At 40.4% G+C, this 22,674-nt stretch overlaps 2 protein-coding genes across 5 annotated transcripts in view; one reads left to right on the forward strand and one right to left on the reverse strand.

The window, feature by feature from the left end:
• HLCS (holocarboxylase synthetase) overlaps positions 1–8,791 on the reverse strand; it is a 127,262-nt gene extending 118,471 nt beyond the window's left edge. For 2 of the 4 annotated variants that reach the window (XM_055703383.1, XM_055703386.1), the window contains exons 1-2: positions 8,543–8,791; positions 4,795–4,947 (exon numbers count right to left, since the gene is read on the reverse strand). In XM_055703383.1, the coding sequence (XP_055559358.1) occupies positions 4,795–4,947; positions 8,543–8,773 (384 nt within the window). In that variant the 5' untranslated portion in view covers positions 8,774–8,791. Of the gene's footprint in view, positions 1–4,794; positions 4,948–7,818; positions 7,936–8,233; positions 8,272–8,542 lie in introns of those variants that run through there. The other 2 variants (XM_055703384.1, XM_055703385.1) reach the window with 2 other exon arrangements.
• Positions 8,792–14,958: 6,167 nt separating this feature from the next.
• Positions 14,959–21,517, forward strand: RIPPLY3 (ripply transcriptional repressor 3). Its single transcript, XM_055702747.1, has 4 exons — positions 14,959–15,336; positions 16,218–16,287; positions 19,942–20,009; positions 21,233–21,517. Exons 1-4 carry the CDS (start codon positions 15,209–15,211, stop codon positions 21,378–21,380), a joined length of 414 nt encoding a protein of 137 aa, XP_055558722.1. The 5' UTR covers positions 14,959–15,208; the 3' UTR covers positions 21,381–21,517.
• The last annotated feature ends 1,157 nt before the right edge of the window (positions 21,518–22,674 follow it).

Consider the following 22,674-nt stretch of genomic DNA (forward strand, 5'->3'; position numbering starts at 1 on the left):
GAAGCAAACTACTAGGGTTTAATAAAAGTACACATCAACTATCAGAAGCATTAACTAAACACCGTAAATTCAAGCTGTTTATCTACAATTATCAAAAATTCTGTTCTCCAGAAATTAAGCATTGTGAAAGTGACACACCAGGATTTGTTTTCTTCAAGAAGGTTTGTTAAACCCAAACTACACAGCTGCACCACCCTGGAGAACAAGTCTGAAGTTTAACTATAAAAGCCACAAGTGGAGGAAAAATGAATGAGTTTTCATTTCCTTCTGAAAGGTGGGCACATTAATAAACAACTACAGATCCGTCTGCTGACTCATAACTGAAAATGACCTCTTTTAAACTTTATGTTTGTAAAACAACAATATTCAGATAATTAACAAGCAGTGATTTAAGAGTCAATTCTGAAAGCAAAACCGAAGTAAGGTACCCAATTTCAGTAAAAATTGTGTGAAAGGCATGACAGCCTTTATGCTTTATAGGATACACAAACCAATTGTTCTCGTGTGAAGGTGTATTTAAAGACAACAAAGCATCACCTGTTTTCATGACCTAAAAATAAAATTAGCATTCACCATGTAATATGTTCCAAATACTGGGAAACAAAGTGCAATCCCCACATAGCAAGTCCAGCACTTTGATGCCATCACCACCAAACCACCTCCATGAAGTTCACCCTTTTATCACTACACACAAGATGACACACTGATTAAACTCGGTAAGAAAAAACACTTCTTCTGAATACACAAAATGAGGGTGAGCTTTTGGATATTTTACTTGTTCATAATTAGACTACCAACTACATTTACCTTCTTATCTACTGCAGTTAAGTGTTTACATAATATCCAAAATAATATATTTCCCACTTTTGACTTTACAGTGTTTCCCAAGGGAAAAAGAAGAAAGAAGAAACTGAGATTTCACACAACCTTAATGGTTGCATCTCCTTTCTAAGCCTTTCCCAAAGACAGCTTACAACTAGTGCAACCTAAATGAGACCATACAGCCCACCCTTATGTTGGTGGCCTTTGGACAGCTGACAACTGGCTGGATATCTTCTGATACATCACATATACTAACCCTCAGTGAACAAATTCAGTTTCAAAAACAGAAGAAGATAGCTACCTGTGGGCAGTGCGTTGGTGTTTACCACAAGATCAGCTGCATGCCTTAACTTAAGGGTTAAACTCCCAACTCTGTAACGTAAGAGCAAGTAACAGCTTCAAAGCAGCCACACCAGAACAGTTTGTGAGAGCCAGCCCTCAAATTCATGACAGATGTATCACTCGGGTCCTAAACTCCTGGACATAGCAACTACTCACTAGCAAAATCAACGACAGTGAGTTTCTACCTCCAGGGCTTCTGAAAGGTCACCTCCATAATTGTACTACAAAGAAATACCAGCTCAGAAGTTACAGGATACAAAGTCTCCTTCTGGAAGATAACTGTACCAGACTTTGATAGATTTGAATCATTGTAATTGGAGCATCAGTCAGACTTCACCTCACTGTCACCGCGGCAGTCTGTGACCAAGTCAGCCCAAATTGTCCTCACCAACTGTCTTGAGTGATGGCCTGGACAACACCATCACTTTACAGATGGAAGGAATTCCCAGCTGTGTTTAGTCTATTGGTATAACATCCACAGGTGGAATGGAAGTCTCCAGCTGTAGTCATAAGGTATAGAACTCTTAAGGGGTTGCTGCTGTTGACAATTCATGATCACCAGTGACAAACATGACAGAGATTTATGATACATGATACCAGCTTCTTTCGCTATTTTCCTCCCCACATGACTGGGCTACTCTCTGTGTTGGAAGTAAGAGACTCACACCATATTTTGATGTCCTTTCTTACCCAGAGAACAGGCACAAGCAGGTAACACCCACACGTCACCTGGAAACTGTGAGGAAGATACACTGATGCCCTTGAGCTTTTTTTAATGGCACCAAGTAAAACATTAGGCATGCTAATAAGTAAAAAGTAGTTATTGCTATCTAGTGCAAATAAAGTGAATACACAAAAGAACCTCACAAAGTAAGGCTGTTGCCAAGACATATGACCTGTAATCCTGCTCACACAACAATCCATTTGCTTCACACAGAACAAAAATCCTCAGAGAATATTTTCAAACAGGCCAGGCTTTCCTGCTATGACTAGAAATCATCAAAATTCTGTCACAATACCACATGAAAGGCCAGCTCTTAGCCAGAGATGAGGAATTATTTAGACTCCTGCTTTCTGGGTCCACCTCAATTTGTCACCAGTCACAGATCACTGATAGCCCTACAAAGAATGGCTATTCTGTCTATAAATTCTTGTAGGTCACAGGAGCAATCTGTTCTTAGAGCCCATCTATGTCAACAGCTGGCTGCCAGAGGTAGCAGAATTAAGAGCACTTCGTTGAAAGTGACATGTACACAGAAGAACAATAAACAAAATAAAACAGCAGTCCTTTTCCTCTTTAGTTTTCTTTTGCCTGGACTATCACTTTTGAGCTTCCTGCATCAAATTAATTATTGTCTACATGAAATGCAAACATTTTCCATTCTAAAGAAAATCCAAACAAAACCAACAAGATGAAAAAACAACAAACCCCAAAAGAACACCAAAGTAGAGCTTCAATGCAGATGTTTTTGTGAACCTCTCTGCTACAACAAGTAAAAAAAATAAAATCCTCCCTCAGCCTTCTGTCTGAGTTGGCCCAGCACTCCCCAGGTGCACTCAGACAACGTAGAAAGCACAAAAGCACAAAAGATAGGTATCCTATCTAGTTTATCTCCCAGAAGCAGGGTCCACCTGGATGGATTCCAGAGTCTTATATCAAAGGCAACAAAAATATTTATAAACCAGCAGATGTGACTACTTCCTGTGTGCGCCAAGGCAACATGAGGCCAGTGGAAGCAGGCTCAGAAGACTTCAGCTGAAAGGGTCTCAGAGCTTTAGGTACCTCCAGTCCTCACACTCTGAGCTTCATGGAGACAATAACTTTGCCTGATGCAGCACTTCATCTGGATATCATTCCTCTAGAGGGCAAAGACTAACATGCTCCAAAAACACGCTCTGTTCTAGAATTGAGACACCTCCATGGAGGGTCAAAGTACTAAAAATTTGATTGCAGGCACAAATTTGGAATTGTGCCTATTCCCAATTTGTCCTTCTGTTCCTGCACTCAAGTTAGGTAAGTCTAGTTACCAACCACTCTGCTCTCAATGCTCACTCCAGCAGAAGAATCCTTGATCATCTCTCAGAACAAGTAGCCTGGAAAATACATGTTCCTCATGCAGGGAAACAGACAGGCTGCAACCATCTGTGTATGTGACAGGTTTCCTTTAACTCCAAGAAGGAGCCTGAAAACTGATGCCAGAAAGCAAGGATGGCCCTTTAGGGTGCTAAGCCGGGGCCATTCAGGAAGACACCTTATGACTGCCCCCATGTAACAATCCTAGCTTGTGGCATAGTCTGTTTAACTGGAGGGCTCTGTCGATTTTATGGTACCTAAACAACCAGGCCAGATGTCTTTATTACTGCCTACCCAGAGATATCCTAGCATGCATGTCTTTCTATTTCTCCTTTCCAGGTTCAGTCTATCCTCTTCACTTAGGAAAGCATACAGCACACCCAACAAATGACTGCCTTAGGAAGGAACCAGGACAACCCATACCGCCTGGAAGATTTTTCCTCCCTGCAAGGTAAGTTTACGTTTTGCTTTGGGTTACAACCTTTCTCCGCTTCAGACCTGCATCCAAGTTGAGACGTCCAGGCAGCAAGCTATTCCTCATGAGAGAAAAAAGTTATAAAACCAACCAAATGCAGGGGAGAGAGACATTATCTCAAGTTCATAGTAAGTTTGGACAGGGTCTGGATACTATTTTTATGCATAATTTGTTTACAGATATTATATATTCAGTAATACAAGTTTAAGAAGAACATAATCTTCTATAGCCACATCTTTGTATTTTCAATATAGCAGTGGAGAAGGTACTTTTTACATTATTAAGCATCTAGGACATGAATATTTGGTAACTATGCTTGCCATAAGGATTTCAGTACCTGTTTAATTTATATCTTTTGATGCCTCAAACCCACATTGAAAGTATTACACATAAAAAAGCAAACAACTTATAAAATTCAAACGAAGACATACTGCCACTCTCCCACTGCATTTTATATAAAAGCAGAGATTACAAGCTTGATTTTGGCCTTACTTCTGCAGACTGACATAATAATCCAAATGTATAACACTAACTTGCACTTAGAAATCACAGTGAAAGGAAGCTTCCAAGAGAGGCTTCTATTTCAATTACAACTTTTCACAAGCACTTGGTTGGAGGTTTGAAGAGCATATTGGAAATTGTAACATATGCTTGCTTTGTATATTCTTACTGAGGCATTTGTTTCATTTCAGAGACAGGATACAGAGGTAAATGGATTTCTGATCTGCCTTAGTAAGACAGCTCTCAAGCAGCTTTTTTCCTATTCAGCATAACTAACCATACATGCCTTACCCAAAGTCATGATGGAATTCTGCAGTTCCCACAGCCAGAGAAGCATGCTACTAAAAAAGAAGCCCTCAGTAAAATGTCTATGGGTCTATTTGAAGCATAAAATAGAACTAGTGTATTAACAGTGATTCATTTTAATGAAGAGATTACCTTTTTATTCCCAATAACATTATAAACATACAAAATCTATCTGCCATTGATTTTTCTTTTTCCTTCAAGCGTTTTAGGTTTATACTCACCAAATGACCCATCTGTACTACTTTCTATGCAAGCAACAAAGAGAACTACTTACCCCTTTTGAAGAGCCAGGTACCTTCTGCAAGTTATCTGTCTGAGCTGAAGTGCTTTCTGTCACAAAAGCTATATGTTCTTCTTTAAACAACTTATCAGGATAAATAAAAGGAGAAATAAGAAGTAGACTCCATCTGTTTAAGTCATCAAGAAACTGAAAGAAACAGGAAAGAAAAATAAGTCTGTATAGCAACGATCCGATTTTACAATTCATTTTTAAATTATGCCCAGCCTAAATTAAAATCTGACCCTTCAGCCTTACATGAGGGGTGTCTACAATTTCACACTCCTCCATGAGTTAAAAAAAATTGGGTAAAGCTCTAAACCATAAGGCAGGAACACATCAAAAGTAAAACTAAAAGTGACAAGCCAAGCTTTTAAGCCAAGTCACACTCCATCTTTCAGCCTTACAGGAAGAGTGCAAAAGTAAGTGGGCCACAAGACCACTGTGCCACTGGCACTGTGACTGTTGTGGGCCATTTGCTACTAGAAACACCCCTCACTCAACACGATCCTCTACTCTCATTGACACCGCAGCTCACCCCGCCTGTTCCTTCCCTCTTCTCCCCTAACTACACAAACCCATGGCCCTGCTGCCTCACTCCTGGTGGCTGAAGGGCACTGCCTGCTATTGGGCAGCGGCTGAGAACGCAGTCACAACACACAACCTACCTGGTCAGACACTAAAGCCCCTCTAACTGCATAGTAGTCCAGGCGGCATTAATTCTAGTTAGGTAACAGTCCTCCAGGAAACTTAATCCCACTGCTGTGTCATATATGCTGTCTCTATACCCATCTGCCTAAAAGACCAACCAACCTGTGAGCCACAAATGACCCAAAAACTATACAGTACCCAGGTCTAATTTTTAGAGGTGTGGGGTTTGGAGTTTTTTTGGTTTTGCTTTTAAACAAAGTTTTACAAATTTACAAAGTTTCCGGACTTCCTTTGTAAAGCTAGTTATATGAAAGACAGTTGTATTTTGTGGACATGTGCAACCTCAGGACAAATTCTTTAAAAAGTGATTTGAAAAATCTTTAAAAGAACATTTCAAATAAAAGGAGCGGGTTAATAAAATAAATTAAGTCCTCAGGCATTTGCACCAAAATTACTTGTTCAGTATATAACTGAGTTTAGAGTTAGCTTAGACTATATAATAAGTTTAGAGTTAGAGATATTACTCATTCAAAATATATTTGTCTGTTAGATAGTCTATCCACATATCAGATCATTGGACAAATGCTTCCATCATTAAAATATAAAAACGGTTCCTTCTCTTGCCTTCACAAAGGAGCAAATAAAGTTCAGAAGCTGGAATCAATAGACTGAAGAACAGTTTTAAGAACCTCGAAGTTTCCAAATACATAATCTGTTCCTGTACTATATATTACATCAATTTTTACGTAGCTATTGATTTGAACTTCATTTTTCTGCCATATTTTAAAAGTGGCAAACATTAGAAATAGATTACTTTGCTACTACTATACTAGAAACACATGCTTTGCACACCTTCAGTATTTATATGTGGAAACATAAGGGAATTTCCCTGCAGCACACTAAATTTGTACATCACTCCACATCTAAAATGAAACCACACAATATTAAGCCTGTGGGGATAGCTTGCCAATTCAACCAGCTTCACCGAGCACAGAAGCTGCAAGAGTAAACACTGCTGCCTTCCACAGGAAAGTGAACTGAAGTCATGCAACTTTGTATTATCTTAAGCATCCAGTTTAATTAAAGATCAAACAAAAACACTTCACAGGTTACGATTTATGACTTGCTGGTATCTTATCTTAAGGAATGTACTGGTTATATTCCAGTGGCAGTTAAACCTACTCCGAAAGCAAAGCAGCTAGTTAACCTTTTTCTCTTCGCAGGTGTTCACAGACTATGCAGAGAGCTTCACGGTGATGCTGCCTCTATCTTTAATTAAAGCAGCCAGATGGGAGCCCTTACATGCCACAATTACCAAGGTGCAGTGTGGCAGGCATCTTCCACACGGATTCTCAGAATCAAATGCAACTGGTAATTTTCAATATGTCTTTTTAAGAGACAAATACTATTTGAATACAGCACTGACTTTACACCAAACTTCAAGCCAAACTCCAGTTCCCTAGAGGGCTTGCCAACTCCCAGTAAACACAAACGGTCAAGCTTATAAAGTCAGTCTGTGTGAATTACATAGCAGACAGAAAGATATGTGCTTACTGTGCAAGAACCAAGACAAGCTATTTCAGAAATGAGCAGAAGTGGAGCAAAGAACAGCATAAATTAGTTGAAATATGATTTACAAAACAAAAAGTCAGGGCAATTGAGGCAGAACAACTCCTCTAAACCTATGGACAATTACATGGCTTTGTTTTTAAGAGCTTTATTGAAACGTGAATTCAGTATTTAACTTTTCCATGAGAGATTCTCAGATTGTCACCATCGCTTTAAGCATGAAATAACCTGCTCATTAGATAGCAAAAAGACCATTTTTTAACAAACTCCATTAGCACTTGTGATCTTATTTTCACTGCACTGAAAACATCCTCTTTACCCGCTGAATTTATAAAAAGCTTCTCTGCTTCTTGAAGAGTAGTACTTTGCCAGCAACATGCTTCATAAATACATTTCAGTAATGCCCATTTAAGTAAAATGGGTACCAACTGAAAAAAATTTCCACAAACGCACATACAAACATCAGCAAAAAGGAGAGATCAGAGAGACCCTTATCCACAGGAATTCTGGTATTTAGTGACAAGTTTAGACAAATCCAACATTCATTTGAATACTTCAGACGATCTGGGGGGAGTGCCAGAGGAGTTGCACTTCCAGACTTGAAAGCCCAACGCAAGCTTGCTTTCAGTTTTACTTCATGCGATGGCAAGCGAAACTCGTTCCGACGCGATATTTCTGCACCGTCACGGGCTGCCACAGCCTCACCCCACCCTCTGCTCTCACCATCCATTTCCAAAAAAGTGATTTTCACAGACTTGCGTTTTTCGTATCATTTTCCTCACTTGAAACCAGGTTTTGTACCGGGAGAAGCATGCCGTGCTCCGCAGCCAACAGCTCAATCCAGACCCCAGCCACGTTTTAAATCCCTGACACAAACCTCGAACGCACAAACACGGCACACATTTTCAGACTAAAGCCCTGTGCGTGATAAAAGCTGTTACCAACACGGCAATACTACCGGGTTCTCCTCGCCAAGCGCTCCTGTTGCCACAGCTGTACTTACAAAGCTGCACCTCACAGGCATACAGCAGAAAACGCTCCCTCAGCCAACAAGCTACCGCGGTGAAGCGAGGCAACTCCGACGTCCTGCGATCTTCTGCCAAGGCAGGTACCTGGGTCTCGCCTAAGCCGCCCCCCCCCGACAAGCAGGGCGGTGCCAGGCCCGGCGACCCACACGAGGCATTCTGTCAATCGCAAGCCCCTGCCCGCCACTGACCTGCCGCGCTCCGGCTGAGAAAGCGCAGCCCCGAGCCCCGCAACCGCCGCTCCGTCCCCGCTCCGGGCTCCGCGACCTCAGCCCCCCGCCACCGCCGCCCCGCCGGGGAAGGCCCCGCACCGCCCCCCTCCCCCTCCCACCCCCTGCGGCCGCGCAGCCCGCACGGCGCCCGGCAGGGAAGGCGGCTCGCCGTTGGCACGGCGATACGGGAGGCCGTTGCCGGCACGGCTGCTCTCCCGCCCGAGCGGCCCCGGGCGCGGCCGGTCGAAGCGCCTCCCAGGCCTCTGCCCCCACGGCTCGGGGCGGTACCTGCGTCTCGTCCGTGAAAAAGACTTTGTTCCCTATCCTGAGGCAGACTCGCTCCTCGGGCGGCACCTGCCAGCGCGGCTGCCGAGCCGGGGGCGCCGGTGGGCCGGCGCAGCAGCAGAAGGTGAAGGAGCAGCGGGAGCGGTGGAGGCGGCGCATAGTGCGGCGGATGACCGCGGCCGAGCAGGGCCTCCAGCGCGCCCATAGGTAGAGGTAGCAGAGCGTAATCAGCATGGCGCGCTGCGCTGCGCCCCCCGCCCCGCCCCGCCCCGCCCCGCCGCCGGCCCGGCCTCCCACCGGCCGCCAACGGCCGAGCGCCCGCTGAGAGAGGCCCCGCCCCGCCCCGCCCGGGCCAAACAGAAAGGGGCGAGCCTGCTGGGCGAGCCGGCCGGCCGCTCTGATTGGCTGGCGGCATCGCGCCCTCGGCCCCACGCCCCTTTTAAACCCCCGGCGCGCCGGCTGCGGGGGGGCCTCGAGCCCCGCTGAAGCGAGCGGCGGTGGCTGAGTGCTCGGATCAGGCAGCGCTGACGCGAAGGAGCACCTGGTGCTGCAGGAGGCACAAAATCCTGCGTTGAAGCAATATATAAAAAAAAAGTCACCGAGAGGGCCCCGCGCTGTGTCAGCTGGCCTGTGAGGAAGAGCGGCCTGTGTCCTCCTGCCTTGGGCACCACGACCCGGCTCCTCAGGGAATCCTACAGTTTCTGCTCTCCAAAGCCAACACTGTCCTGATGGACAATGGGTTTGGGTTAACACAGCAGTTCAGTGTTGTGGGGCAGCCCCCCAGCTCTGTGCACCGTTCCTTCTGCAGTTCCGATGCAATGCAGGGAGCTGAACTTGCATTTCCACTGTAGGGATGGGTTTGCTATCCCGGAAGCTGCATTTGACCTTGCCGCTGTGGCTGACAGAGAAGTATATATCCAGTAGGCAAAACAGTGCGAGCCAAAGTATTCATTGGTTGGTTTTGTGCAGCAACAGGGAAGGACCTCACCTTCCTCAGACATGGCTCTACACTGCCCATGGTATCCAACCGGAGCACTATCCCCTCCGGCACAGAATCTCCAGGTCCCACACCTCTTCCAGCACAGCCGCCAGAGGGCAAAGCGGGCACAAGCGGATGCATTTGATTTCAGCCCGTTCCTTCCGTTCTCTAACGAGAAAGATGAAGTCAGGGCTTAGAGGGGCTGGTAATTGAAGCTGGAGTGAAGAGCAGCCTGTGGAGGAATAAAACTGTAGGATCTGCACGTGCCACATGTTGCTAACACAGCTTGCCGCTACAGAAGATGCAACAGACTTGACAAGATACCCTTTACTCCTCTGGTGCATGGAAGTTATTAAATAACTTCTGTATTTTATATAAGGTAGTCACAACATTGAGTTCTGTGTAATGAACACATGTATCAGTCTGATCCTACAGGTATGTAGTAAGTGAGTGAAAAAAGAAGGGGGGAAAAGGCAAAAAGGCTAGAAGAAAGAAGCCAACACCAACATTAAAGTTGCAGCTGACCAATGCATGACATTAGTTTCCTGAACAGGGTGTGAAGCTACATTCTTTTTTATTGTTCTGAACTCAAGGCCTTGTATGCACTTGAAAATTACTAAAATAGGCATTCTAAAAGAACCATTTCCTAAGTGGATCTCCAGCAACAACATATAGCACTGCAGATAAACAAGGAATAAATTGGCCCTGTGCATTTTGGAGCAGGCATCAATATGAAAAAAACACTACCAGTCATATGACAGACATTTTAACTACTATAAGTCTGCACCCACACCAGAACCTTGTCCAAAATAATAAGAATCACTGACATAATTTTGATTTCCACAATGTATGGCAGAAGCAGGTGACAGTTTCAGTTGGAGGGTCAAATAATTTAAATAATTCTCCTTCTCCATCTCAAGCTTAAGATATACTTGCCTTGTGCTGCTGCTATATCCTGTACATATTCTACAGAGAGAGGAACAGTGTCTCCAGTGGTCCTAACCTGGCATTATACGCTGTTCCTTTGTGTGCCACTGTCTTGTGCAGGAAGTCAAAATACTTACCCAGGCACATCAAAAGAAAGAAAACAAGCCAAGTATACAACCTCAAAAGAAAGCTCTCAACTTTGGAATCCACTTTCCCTGTAACAATTCAACAGCACATGCACTGCTGACCTTCAGAGCACACACAACTTCAGAGCAAAACACAACTGTTTATATAATCTTTCCACAATTAGGAACATGCTTTGCTTAAACCTGTAGTGGCATTGAATGCAGACAACTATATTATGATCCTTTTTGTTTTTAAGGTTCCCTTACCCTGGAAAAGTTTATGAGTACCTGAGAAAACTGAATCAAAACTTCACGATGCAAAGGAATCTAAAGCAGAACAGTATACAGGCAGAAACAGTCACCATTTTAAAGCAAGTTTCTACATATATTTGCATAGTCTCAATTAGAATAATTTGAAGCCATAAAGTTGCTGTAGGTTTTCTAGTTTCTATTATAGTATAGCTTGGACTTCATCATGACATGCCGTGATTAAAATGTTAAGAATTCTAGATTGGGAAACATCCTTTTTTTATTATTGTGAAGCCAAGGCCTTGTACGCACCAGGAAATTTACTAAAATAGGTATTCTTAAAATAACTATGTCAATCAGTTCCTCCTGACAGGAGGGTGGAAGGAAGCCTTGGAAAGAAACCGTGAGCAATATTAGCCCTCAGACTTCCCAGAACATCTGGGGTTTTGTCATAGAGGAAAGATTACTGAAAAATGGTGCAAGATGCTGAACACACATACACACACATACACATACGACATTGTTTAAAAATAATTTGAAAAACCTTGAAGAAAGTGAGTAGGCTAAATTTTGTATAGCTGCCCACAAGCTTGGAGAATCTGATGCCTCACACCCCCCACACACACAATGGGAGAGAAACACCAGCTTCTGCCTGTGGGGGGTAGATCTCCCTTAGGTCTTCTAACAGTCCATATGGGAAGGCCCTCAAAGGAGGCAACTCGGAACAGGGAGCCAACTCTACCATGTAACCTCAGCATACATGAGTGTCTCTTTCTGACTTGAAAGGAATATTATGAGGCTGGCCTTGCTGTGCTTTGTGTATGGCTCGGTTTCTTCCTCCCTCTGTTCCCTAAAAGCTTTTCCAACAATTTCTCTTTGAGGAACTTTGCATGCTATTAGTGGCTACAAATGCCTATGTCACATTGATTAATACCAGATATTATTCAAAACAATACATGTTGTAGAGCTATCCTGTTTCCTTGACTATATCAATTTATATAGAACACTATTCTTGCAAATGCAGAAGTGCTTTCACAAGAAAACTGAGTAAAACATGTTTCCCAAAAAGATAAAAAACCTCTTCCAATTAACACAGAATAATTATCTTATGGCTCATCTCTCTGTAAGAATAAAGTCTGTCAAAGTTATTCTCAGGTAGTATCAGAAGTCTGAAAAATATTCCTGGCTTCTGGGAAAATTGGATGAGCAACTGTAACAGAATCTGTTTTCTGATTCTGTGAAGTGTTCACCAAATACAACACCTTGTTTTAAAATCAAGCATATAGTTCTTAATATTAGACAGCTATGACTGGCCTAATTGCTGCATCATTTGTTTTTTATTTTTAGAAACTAGAGATCATACAACGCTACAGCTGCTTCTATTTTACTGGAATAAACCATTTTCCACGGATCTGCAACCTGATTTTAGCTAATGATTTCCATGAAAATACCAGTTAAAGTTGTGTGCTTTGATTAATTAGTACAATAATGTAATATTAGCTTACAAATTTTCTACAGTGTTACAGGTATTTATATTAGATTACATTATAACTTTATTTTTAAATTTATATATTCAATAATTTTGTAATAATTACAGTCTTGCAGGGCTTTATCAATAGATTTAATTGAGGGTAACTTTGCATCTTCCAGAGAGCTATATGTTAGTAGTTTAGGCTTTAGTCCTGCACTAATATCCATGTTGGCAGATTCTGTCCAGAGGTATAAATCAATTATCCCCACATATGGATCTGATTGCAAGATCAGGACTATAGACATCAGTTGTGTAATGCACACTTCTCTTTCAACTATCAAGTTAAATTAGGTCTAAATAAAACTAAGCTGTTGAAATTATATATGTGTATTTAAGACTGTAACTCAGCAAGATATTTAATTACAATTTAGGTTACTTAAGAAGTTTGCCATTTTTTCTCAGGACCCATGCTGCTATTTAATATATATTTTGTTATTTGAATATTATTCACTATGCTTCATCCTAAGGTACTGATTTTGATACATAAATGTTTAAAGTTATTGCAACTGTGCATATATTTTCTTCTTTGAGATACGGTATTATTTACCTAGTTATAACTTTACAAATATCACAGTATTTAAAATAGGGAGGAAGTAGATTTAGACTGTAAGTCCTCTATTACATATTGTCAGTGCTTCCCAGAACAGCATTTATTTAATGGCTTTGGCTTTTGAGTTTGAAACATGTCTATTTGTCACAGCAAGAAGGGATGTTTTAAAGAACAGGAGAAATTTACCTCAAAAAATCCAATCCCAGATTCTGTCACTGAAGACTACTTCAAAAACATCAGAACCTGTGTTACTTTTAGCAGTCTTAGGAATGCCAAGTAGCTAACACAACCATACAACTTGCATCAATATAGGCAAATCAGTCTGACTTTCAAATCTGACCTAAGCTCCTCCCTGTTGGAAAAAAGACACTTAAATTTAAACAATATCACCAGACTGCACAAAACCCCGTACACGCAAAGGTGTACATACACAGTTTTCTAATACAGAACAATTTCAAGGGGGAAATGATGTCTCCAAAAGAATATATCCAGTGGTCCTTATCTGTGGGACCAGCCCCTTCTTTCTGACTAGACATGTGCTACCTCCAGTTGGTTAATTACTTGAAAAAGAGCCACAAGGCTTACCCAGGAGGGATGTGACTCCCACTGAGAATTTTGAGTGTCTTCTCAAACTGACTGTTTTGATGGTTTCTTCAGCTAAGCCAGCTAAAGGGACCTAATTTGTACTAAATAATCAACAGATATTCCGTGCTCAGTAAATTACATGATTTTTTTCTCTCTGGGAAGAAAGTTAACATTAGATACCAATTATATTTGGGACCTGAATCTGTTTCCTTTGATGTCAATGTGTGAACAGCACCAGTGGAAACAGAATTCAGCTTTAGGTTCCTTAGAATCCTCTTACATCTCTACGGTAGTTGGGAAATAAAGGAAACAAAGTGAACTGTAGCAATGAACCACAACAATGAAAATCCAATAATGTCATCCACCAGGTAATAATTGTTCTTGTACAATGTAACAGGCTATGAGTAGGCACGTAGTAAATGAGAACAGTGGGAAGAAAGCATGGAAGAAGTCTGCTTCTATTTAGTCTTTGTAGGCTTAAAGCACCTAAGTACTGAGTTCAGCTCTGGGGTTCCTAACATAAGGACATGGACCTGTTGCAGCCAGTCCAGAGGAGGGACATGAAGATGCTCAGAGGGCTGGAGCAGCTCTCCTGTGAAGAGAGGCTGATGGAGTTGGGGTTGTTCAGCCTGGAGAAGAGAGGGCTCTGGGGAGACTTTCTATCAGCCTTCCAGTGCCTAAAGGGGCCTACATGAAAGCTGGAGAGGGATTTTCTACAAAGGCCTGTTGTGATAGGACAAGGGGTAATGGCTTTAAACGGAAAGAGGGTAGGTTTAGATTAGATATAAGGAAGAAATTCTTCATTGTGAAGGTGGTGAGACCCTTGAACAGGTTCCCCAGAGCAGCTGCGGGTGCCCCATCCCTGGAGGTGTCCAAGGCCAGGCTGGATGGGGCTTGGAGCAACCTGGTCTGGTGGCAGGTGTCCCTGCCTGTGGCAGGTCCCTTCCAACCCAAACCATTCTATGGTTCTATATATCACATACTTTGAAATTAAAGACTCCTCAAAGCAATGACATTTATACCCCTTATTCTTTGATAGACAAGTAATCTTTTTTGAGCTTTCTTCTCAATCCATCAAAAAGCAATCAAATTAAAGGAACATCCCTGTAGTCTTGAGGAAGTCACTAGGCCTGTCTTTAAATCCTTTCACCTTCACTCATTTTTAGTATCTTTTTCAAATAAAAATAGGACATGGAAAAGATTTCGTTCAAATTCATTGAATTCAAATATATTCAAAAAATATATTTGAATTCAAAATAATTCTTAAAATCATTTTACATTTTAAATTCTCTTCGAGTCTCTGTTACACTTCTTTAGGACAGGATGTTGATGAGTTTTCCCAAGACATGCAAAAAGAGTATATCAGGTATTTCATACAGAGCAAGTAAGGATTTTGTAAAACAGTGACAGAAAAAGATAAAGGGTGTGGACTGTTTTCTGTCTTAAAGGGTGCCAATTATTTTCCATGTTATTTGCTAACCAAACTTCACAAAAAGCCTCTGTTTCCCTGGCAGTGCTCTTCCCAGGACAGTCTGCCAGCCTGAGAGCTCTAGCTTTGAACTGTTTGGGGGAGTCAAAAGAAATCTCATTAAGGACATGTCTCTCCTTTTACCTGAGGCCGTGTTTGTTTTAGGTGAGTATTCTTTGGGAGTTAAGATAAAGGAGGGGCTGAAAGGCCCAGGCAGGCACCCAGCCTGCTACAGGCTTTAGAGCATCAAACGCCATGGAGGGTGCAGCTGCAAGTCTCCTACTCCAGGCTGCAGTGGGTGGCATCTGCCACTGCTCCTGGGGTGCCCCGCAGCAGCAGCAGCAGCACCCGCCCCTGCCCCAGCCCAGGGAGCACCCCGAGAGGTAAGGCTGGTGCAAGCACGTTTTTTTCAGCAGCCTTCCTTTCAAAACTCTGACTGTAAGTATCATTTGAATGTAATAATTTCAGCATTGAATAGACAATGGAAAACAATTTCCAACTCCAGAAATATATGTTTCACTTGGAACAGGTATTTTATTTGTTTTGCTGGTATTTATCCTTTTCTGACTAATATTTCAGAACTTAGATATGGAAGTCAATTAAAATTAAGGTTGCAATAACTGATTTATTATTTTTTTTATTTACCTTTCGTATCTGAAAGCACTTTTCCATTTTCATAACTGTACAGATCTGCTGCACAGCAGTGCAATTGAAAGTACTGTTAAGAAGAGCATCCATAATTGTAGTCTCCCCCACCAAACAAAAGGCAGATGTAGCATCCACCACTGTGTATGCTCTCTTAAGCTAATGAGATCAGATTGCCCATGTCAGTTTAATGCTGGAGTTGCTTACTCAGTAAATAACCAGCCATTCAATGACGGCATGGAATCTGTATTTAGACATACTGTCAGAGAGGGAGGTTTATTTTTTTATTTTGTAGCAGTGCTGCATAAATAAAAAGATTTCAGTATTAATTAAAGCATCATTTGGAGTTCAATGCAGTCACTTTGAGTTGTGAAATCTTAAAGGGAAATAACAGTTAAAAATATGTAAGTGATTGTCTAGTTTGTTTAATCAGATCGTAGACAGAAGACAGACTAATACTGCCATAGAAATCAGATTTACCAAATCAAAACATGTTGAAAAGAAAAAAACCCACATTATTTTAAAAGATGCTAGCAGAATCTAACAAGAGGAGCCGTACTGTACAGATATTACCACAAAGAATTAACTGTGGGAGCGTTATTCTATCTTAATCTTCCAGCAGCCCTGCTTTATGGAGGCCCTGGATGCTCACAGCAAGAGATGGTGAGATGACAGAGAATCAACAAATGGTGAGACTGCATTCTGGAGAAAATAATCCTTATAGAAAACAGGTGAAGAAATTGAAACCTTTTGAACGCAGAAGTGAGACCTGGTCATCTATTCATTTGTTCTTTCAAGCATGTCTTCAGTGTTTGAAAATATGGTTCAAATTACAGTGTTCTGTATGTGATAACGGTTAAGAGTGTCTCTAATTTTGTATCAGATACAGAATCACTATCAATTCTTAATAAGGTGTAGAAAGTAATGCTTACTCAAAACGACCCTTATTTTAACAGCAGGTTTTATTTGCTTAATTATAAAAGAATATCCTCAGTTTGAAAACTCCAGACTACTGTATGTGATATTTTGTATATTAGGGGGAGTTTGAGTGAAAATGACTTGAAGATGAAATTTAAAAAACATACTTTCAGGTGCAGAATTTTACTGAATTTTTTTGAGAAGGATGTTGCTATAGCTAAACTAGCTAGGAAATAAACAGAAAACTGGATTTTGAAGTAGCTCTTACCACCAACATTTGAAAGGCATCAGGATTATTAGTTTTGCTTACTCAAGTAGGAAGATTTGCCAGGCTCAAAGAACAAAAATAAAGAGAGATTGAAGCACATTCAACATAGGTCCCAATGCTGCAACTTTAAAAAATGTATTGAAATGGTTCTACTCCCATGCCTAGTTCTAAGTAGCTGCGTAAGTTTTTGCCGCATCTGATCTGCAGTTACATCTTCAACTTTTTACCACAGGCTCAGCAGGTTAAGACAACAACTCTCCTTAGCACAAGTCTTTAAAGACTTGCAATTTCTACTATATTCTAGCACATGCAACACCTTTTTCCCTTGTAGTTTTTGTCTGCTGATGATGGAGGTTGTAACTGTACAGATCGGAGGGACTGCCACACTCCTCCCAGCAGGTGCTTTGGGAAAGCCTGTGGAAGAACATCTTTCCAAGCAGTGTTCCAAGCTTTGCCAGAGGCACCTGTAAATTTGCAAGGATGAGAGGAGTCTTACTCTCCTGAGATTACACGCTTACAGTGATGATTTCAAGAAGCTAAGGTTTCTGAAATCAGGAAGTTGTGATTTATTACTGAGGTTATGTTTTTGTAGAAAATTTTATTCAACGAGCTCAAAAGCTTTAATTCACACTGGGGCTTCTGCCCACTTGTGTGAGAAAAGAGAACCATTTATGAAGTTTTCCACATTCATGCTAACAGCCTGGCATTGTTTCAAGCCAAACATAACTGAAAAAGTCGGTTTCAATTGTTTAACATTTCTCCTTCCTACCAGAAGCTTCACAGATCATTCTCATTCATACCTTATGGCCCATCCACACTGCTTCAGCATCCAAGATGCCTCTGTAACTCGGGACCTAATGAGGGCCAAAGGAGGGCTTTAGGAGCCCTTCCATGTGGTTTTTAAGAGGGTCACAACAACTGAGGACAGATGCTTGGATTCTCTGTGTGATGCATAGGTGGGAAGAGGTGCTCCTTAATACATACCTACATACCACAGCTGTGGAAAGCAAGAGGTATCTTCTTCAGCAAAGTTACTGAGGCTTCTAGCAGGCGGCCTTCAAAGATGGATTGAGCACACTGGTTTTGATAGTTAGTTGCATGCTGGCTACTTTTATTTGCTGCAACGTATACATACAAATGCCAATGCTTTACAGATCAGTAGACACTCCAAATGCTGGAGAGTGAAGCAAATAAAAATGTCAGTATCCTCTGTGTGTAATTAAAAAAAAAAAAAAAAGTAGTTTAGGAATATATGTATAAGAATCTAACCTGAGAAACTGAAAGATGCAGAGCAAAGCACTAAAAAATGAAAGTACTGGTACAAAAAATTAGTATTTTTAACTCTAATGCCAAGAACATGTACTACAATATACCCTATAGTTACCTCTACATAATATACTTTTCCTTATATAAAAAGTAACACTTTTCCTACTACCTAAATTCAAATACGCCATTATTTATGCCCAAAGAAAAGCCATGAAAAGTAATTTAAAGTTACTATTGCCATATCTACAACATAATACAAATTGAACATTGACCATTTTCTGCTCTATACAAACTGAGTTAGATTTTGCAGTTAATTGACTTTAATCAGAATTGCTTTTCAGAAATGCTGTGTATAGTCTGTAAAGAAAAAGCATATAAAATGTGTTCAATTAATAAGTATTATTACAGATATAATTATTAAAACCTAATATGTATTCCAAAGAGAAGGCAGTAGAAAATACAGGTCAATAAAGAGAAAAAATACTATTTTATTTTTTATGTAAATATGAAAGGAGAAAAATAACATATGGTATGTGACACAGATACTATGATGACATCTACAATGTTCAGCCAGATCATGAGTCCATTTTACTAGGTACTGTGGAAACAAAGTAAATGAGTCTCCTGCTTAAACACACAGACACAGACACACTCAGACACACACACAGACACACACACAGAGACACACAGAGACACACAGAGACACAGACAGACACACACAGAGACACAGACACACACACCACCACCCCCCCAACAAAACCCTAACAGCCTGAAGACAAATAATTTTGGCTACAAGACAAACAGGTGGGTATGAGAGAAATAGGCCAACATAAAAGATACAGAGAGAATTGTATAGCACTCAGTCCATAGCCCGAGGGGTTTTTGGGGCCCACCAAAATATCCATGCTGAAGCCGCTTCCTCAGAAAGACAGATGAATTGCCCTGAGAGTAGCAAAGGTTGTCTTTCTTTGTGGCAGAGTGGGTGGTTTCTAGATTCTGTTCACTAGAAGTTCTAGCACAGCAAAGCTAAATCTTCCAATTTTATGCAACATCAAGTTTATAGCAATAGGAGGAAAAAAGTCTTCTTGTTTGAAGATACAGAAGAGAATACATGCCTACAAGATTAAGTGATAGGGCTCAGTGATTTTGGGACATGCTTTCAGGTTTACATTCCACGTTTATAATCTTAATAGGATTTAGTAACATTAACATTTGCAAATTATTGGGTTTTGTTCTGACCTTAATTTGAAGGAATGTATTCTGTGTATATTTAATTATTATAAATTTTTATTTTTATTCATTTTAATTATTATATTTAAAATACATTTTTCCTACCTACTCTGTTGTATCAAAAATGTTTGGTTTTTTTATTGCTGTTCGCATACAAATATGAGATGCCAGCTGTCTCTTGAGTTTACTGTTTGGACTCGTAACATGCTTGTGTGATCTTTGATTACAGTTAAGCCTGCTGGCTTGAACATTGCAGCTCCAAACTACTAGTTAGCATAGTCAAAGAAGTATTTTATAAAAAAATAACCTCCCAATCCCTTAAAGTAATTGAAAATCCTTTTTTCTTCCCATCAATGAACTTCCATTTGGTGGTGTTATTAGGTCAGCAGTTGCTATAGATATTCCATAAGATTTCCATAGGCAAAATGTACAGCTTCATGGCTTTATGGCTCATAAAATGTACAAACTCAAATGCTTTGTTAAGTGTGCAACTATTGGCAGACTGCAGGCACGTATATTCTCTGAAGTACACTCAGAGTAAAACAACATGCAACACAGCAAACAGCAACATTACTGTAGAATTTTACAGTTAACTGTAGAAGAATAAAAGTGAAATCTTCATTTTTAGCCTATTCTAAATAATAAATATGTCTTTTTACAGTCAGAACTGGGTGGTCAGCTAATAAATTTTAGATCAAAAGGAGCCTTGGGGTTTCAACATCCGGTGAGGTGAGTCAAATCTTATCACTTGGTAAAGGAAAAGTGACACCTTCCAAGACAAGAGATATTGTTTCTTGGGAGAAGTATTTGTCTCTGGGGTATCTCTATTTAGTAATACAGTTTAACTACTCACCAGAGTCCATAGATTTTTATCCCTCTACAAGGAACGATGCCCAGGCTGAACAAAGCCTGAAATGACATGCTAATAACAAAACCAAGAAAAAAGTAGTCTTAAACAACGTTCTTCTGCTTTTCTAAAATATATTTACATTTACTAATATGATAACAAGCCCACAAAGCCCAAATAATTAACATGAACAGCTACTAATGGAATGTGACTTGTTACAGATCTGTGTGTTCAGGTTGCTTAAATTTGCTCTTGGATAAAAGTTGAACTCCAGGTAAAGCTTTTCCTATGCATAGAGGATTCATAAGGGTTTTCACCAACATTTGGATTCTCTAATGCTTAATGACGTAGAAAGTCCCAATTTGGACTTTTGTTTAGAGGAAAACTAATGCAATATCTCTCTTCTTTACAAGGACTTGTTTTTATAAAAGATGTAGAGGCTAAAATTCTGTGCAACCTTTATCACTGTCAAATGTAATTGAAAACTGGCCGAAGCGGAACTGAGAGGAAAGATGCACATACATATGCACACCGAACAACATATGTATACAGACCACATAAGTTTTGCTTTAGTGGGAAAGCTGGTGAAAACCTGAAATGTGACATTTATGATTTCAATACAAACCAATATAAATTATGAAATAAATCTCTCTCAGTGTGTACCTCATCCTCTACCTGGAGAAACAAAATCCACTAAGACCAACCTCTGTGCAACAGGCAACCCACCCCAATCTTAAATTGGTGTCTTAATCTTAAATCCAGAATCCCAGAACATTCCTCAAGCTTCCCCCAGTTGCATGGGACACTTCCATTCTGAACTGTGCTAAAACCCAACCCAACCCATCTCAAGCATGCATCACTGCCCTGGCAACACTTATCAGGATGGGACCTTAGGCAAAGCCAATACATAATATGCACAAAGCAACTGAAGCAACTTAAAATAAACAGTATGTTTTAGTTAGCAACTTTTATTTTAAAGGACAAGGAACCCTAGGATTTTTCTCTCTCCAAATAAAGATTAAAAATAGGTTTTAATATTCAAGCTAGCTTAGCTGGGAATGCATCACAGTTTTACTCTCTCTCTTACGATATTTTTTCTTATTAGACTTTACTTGCCCAAGTCCAAATCCCAAAAGTTTCTTAATAACATCGGAGAGAAGGTTCTGGCGAGTTTTCCAGTACAAGCTACAATTCACTTCTACAATGATGATGCTGACTCTGAGGAAGATGAAGAAGAAATTGGTTCAGCCTAATAATGAATGGTGGGCAGCCTTAACAAACACAAAATAAAAATTAAAAAAATCAAAAGATAAAAAAAGAATTGTTGGAAACATATGGACAGACATCTGACCAAACAAAGAAATACATCAAAGCTCAAAAGAAAACTGTTTATAACTGTCTTACCAAGAAGAATGAGTCAATGCAACTGGAAACTAAAAGGAAATCCTTTTGTGTTTTGAGAGACTTTTAAATAAAACCCGGAAGCTGAAAGAAAGATTATGAGGTTTAAATTAAGTTAAAGTAACACCAATTAAGAACATTCAGAGCACTGTTCTTAGTTACTGTTTTTTACATTGCAGTCCTGATAAAATGAAAATAGGACTGATTATGAGGCAAAACAATATAATGGAGAGCCTCAAAATAACCCAAAGGCTTTGAAACACAATGTTTGAATTTAAGCAAGAAATGATTTAAAATGCAAAGACTATGCTTATTAGCTCCATGGGGCATGTTTATTCTGATAGGAATGCTGTATGCCAAATTGACCTAGCCCACTACCAGTATAACACCCTGTCAAGACAAGTTCTAAATGACAGTTGTGATATTTTCTGGGGTCCTGTCATTCTGTTGTTATCAGATTTCCCCCCTGTAATCAGAAAAGTGCCTTTTTGTCAGTCAGAAAAAAAGCCAGCCTTGATTAAAAACTATGATTTAATGAATCATTGAAACATGCATTATGTGCTATCTTTTTGTCTTCACCACAATATTCAAATACTATTTCTATAGCTTAGTGCACTTTAATCTATGATTTTAATATAACTGACCTGCTGTTGATTCCCATCTAGTGGGATTTGGATGTGTATCTTTCTACTTTGGTACTTCTTTTAAACTGGTGCTCAGGAAGACTTGCGTTACTAATTTTCATAAGCATCTTTAAGCTGTATACAATGTAAACACATTTATTCCAACACTGTTCATCCACTAGAGCAAAACCTGCTTTTTTCATTACAGTTTATTTCAGTCAGAGAATGGGTATAATCTGTCCTGGTTAACCTGTTGTTTGCATAAATTGTGCATGCTCAGAGCATTTGCTAGTACTTGTCTTGCTATGACAGTATTTTTTAATTACCTCAAGGATTAGCTATTTGGTCCCACTATGTTTCAGAATTATTATGCTTCAGGCATCTCATCTCTAACCAAAACTGCCAGTTTCCCCATAAACAAGACAAAGGCAGAATCCAAGGTTCTTGACCTTTTCTGCACTGCTGGTGGTGGTGTAGATAAGGTCAGGCAGTTTTAAGAGCCACTTAAAGTGTCTGTCAGATC

The sequence above is a fragment of the Falco cherrug genome, chromosome 2 (genome assembly GCF_023634085.1).
Source record: "Falco cherrug isolate bFalChe1 chromosome 2, bFalChe1.pri, whole genome shotgun sequence".
NCBI lineage: Eukaryota > Metazoa > Chordata > Aves > Falconiformes > Falconidae > Falco > Falco cherrug.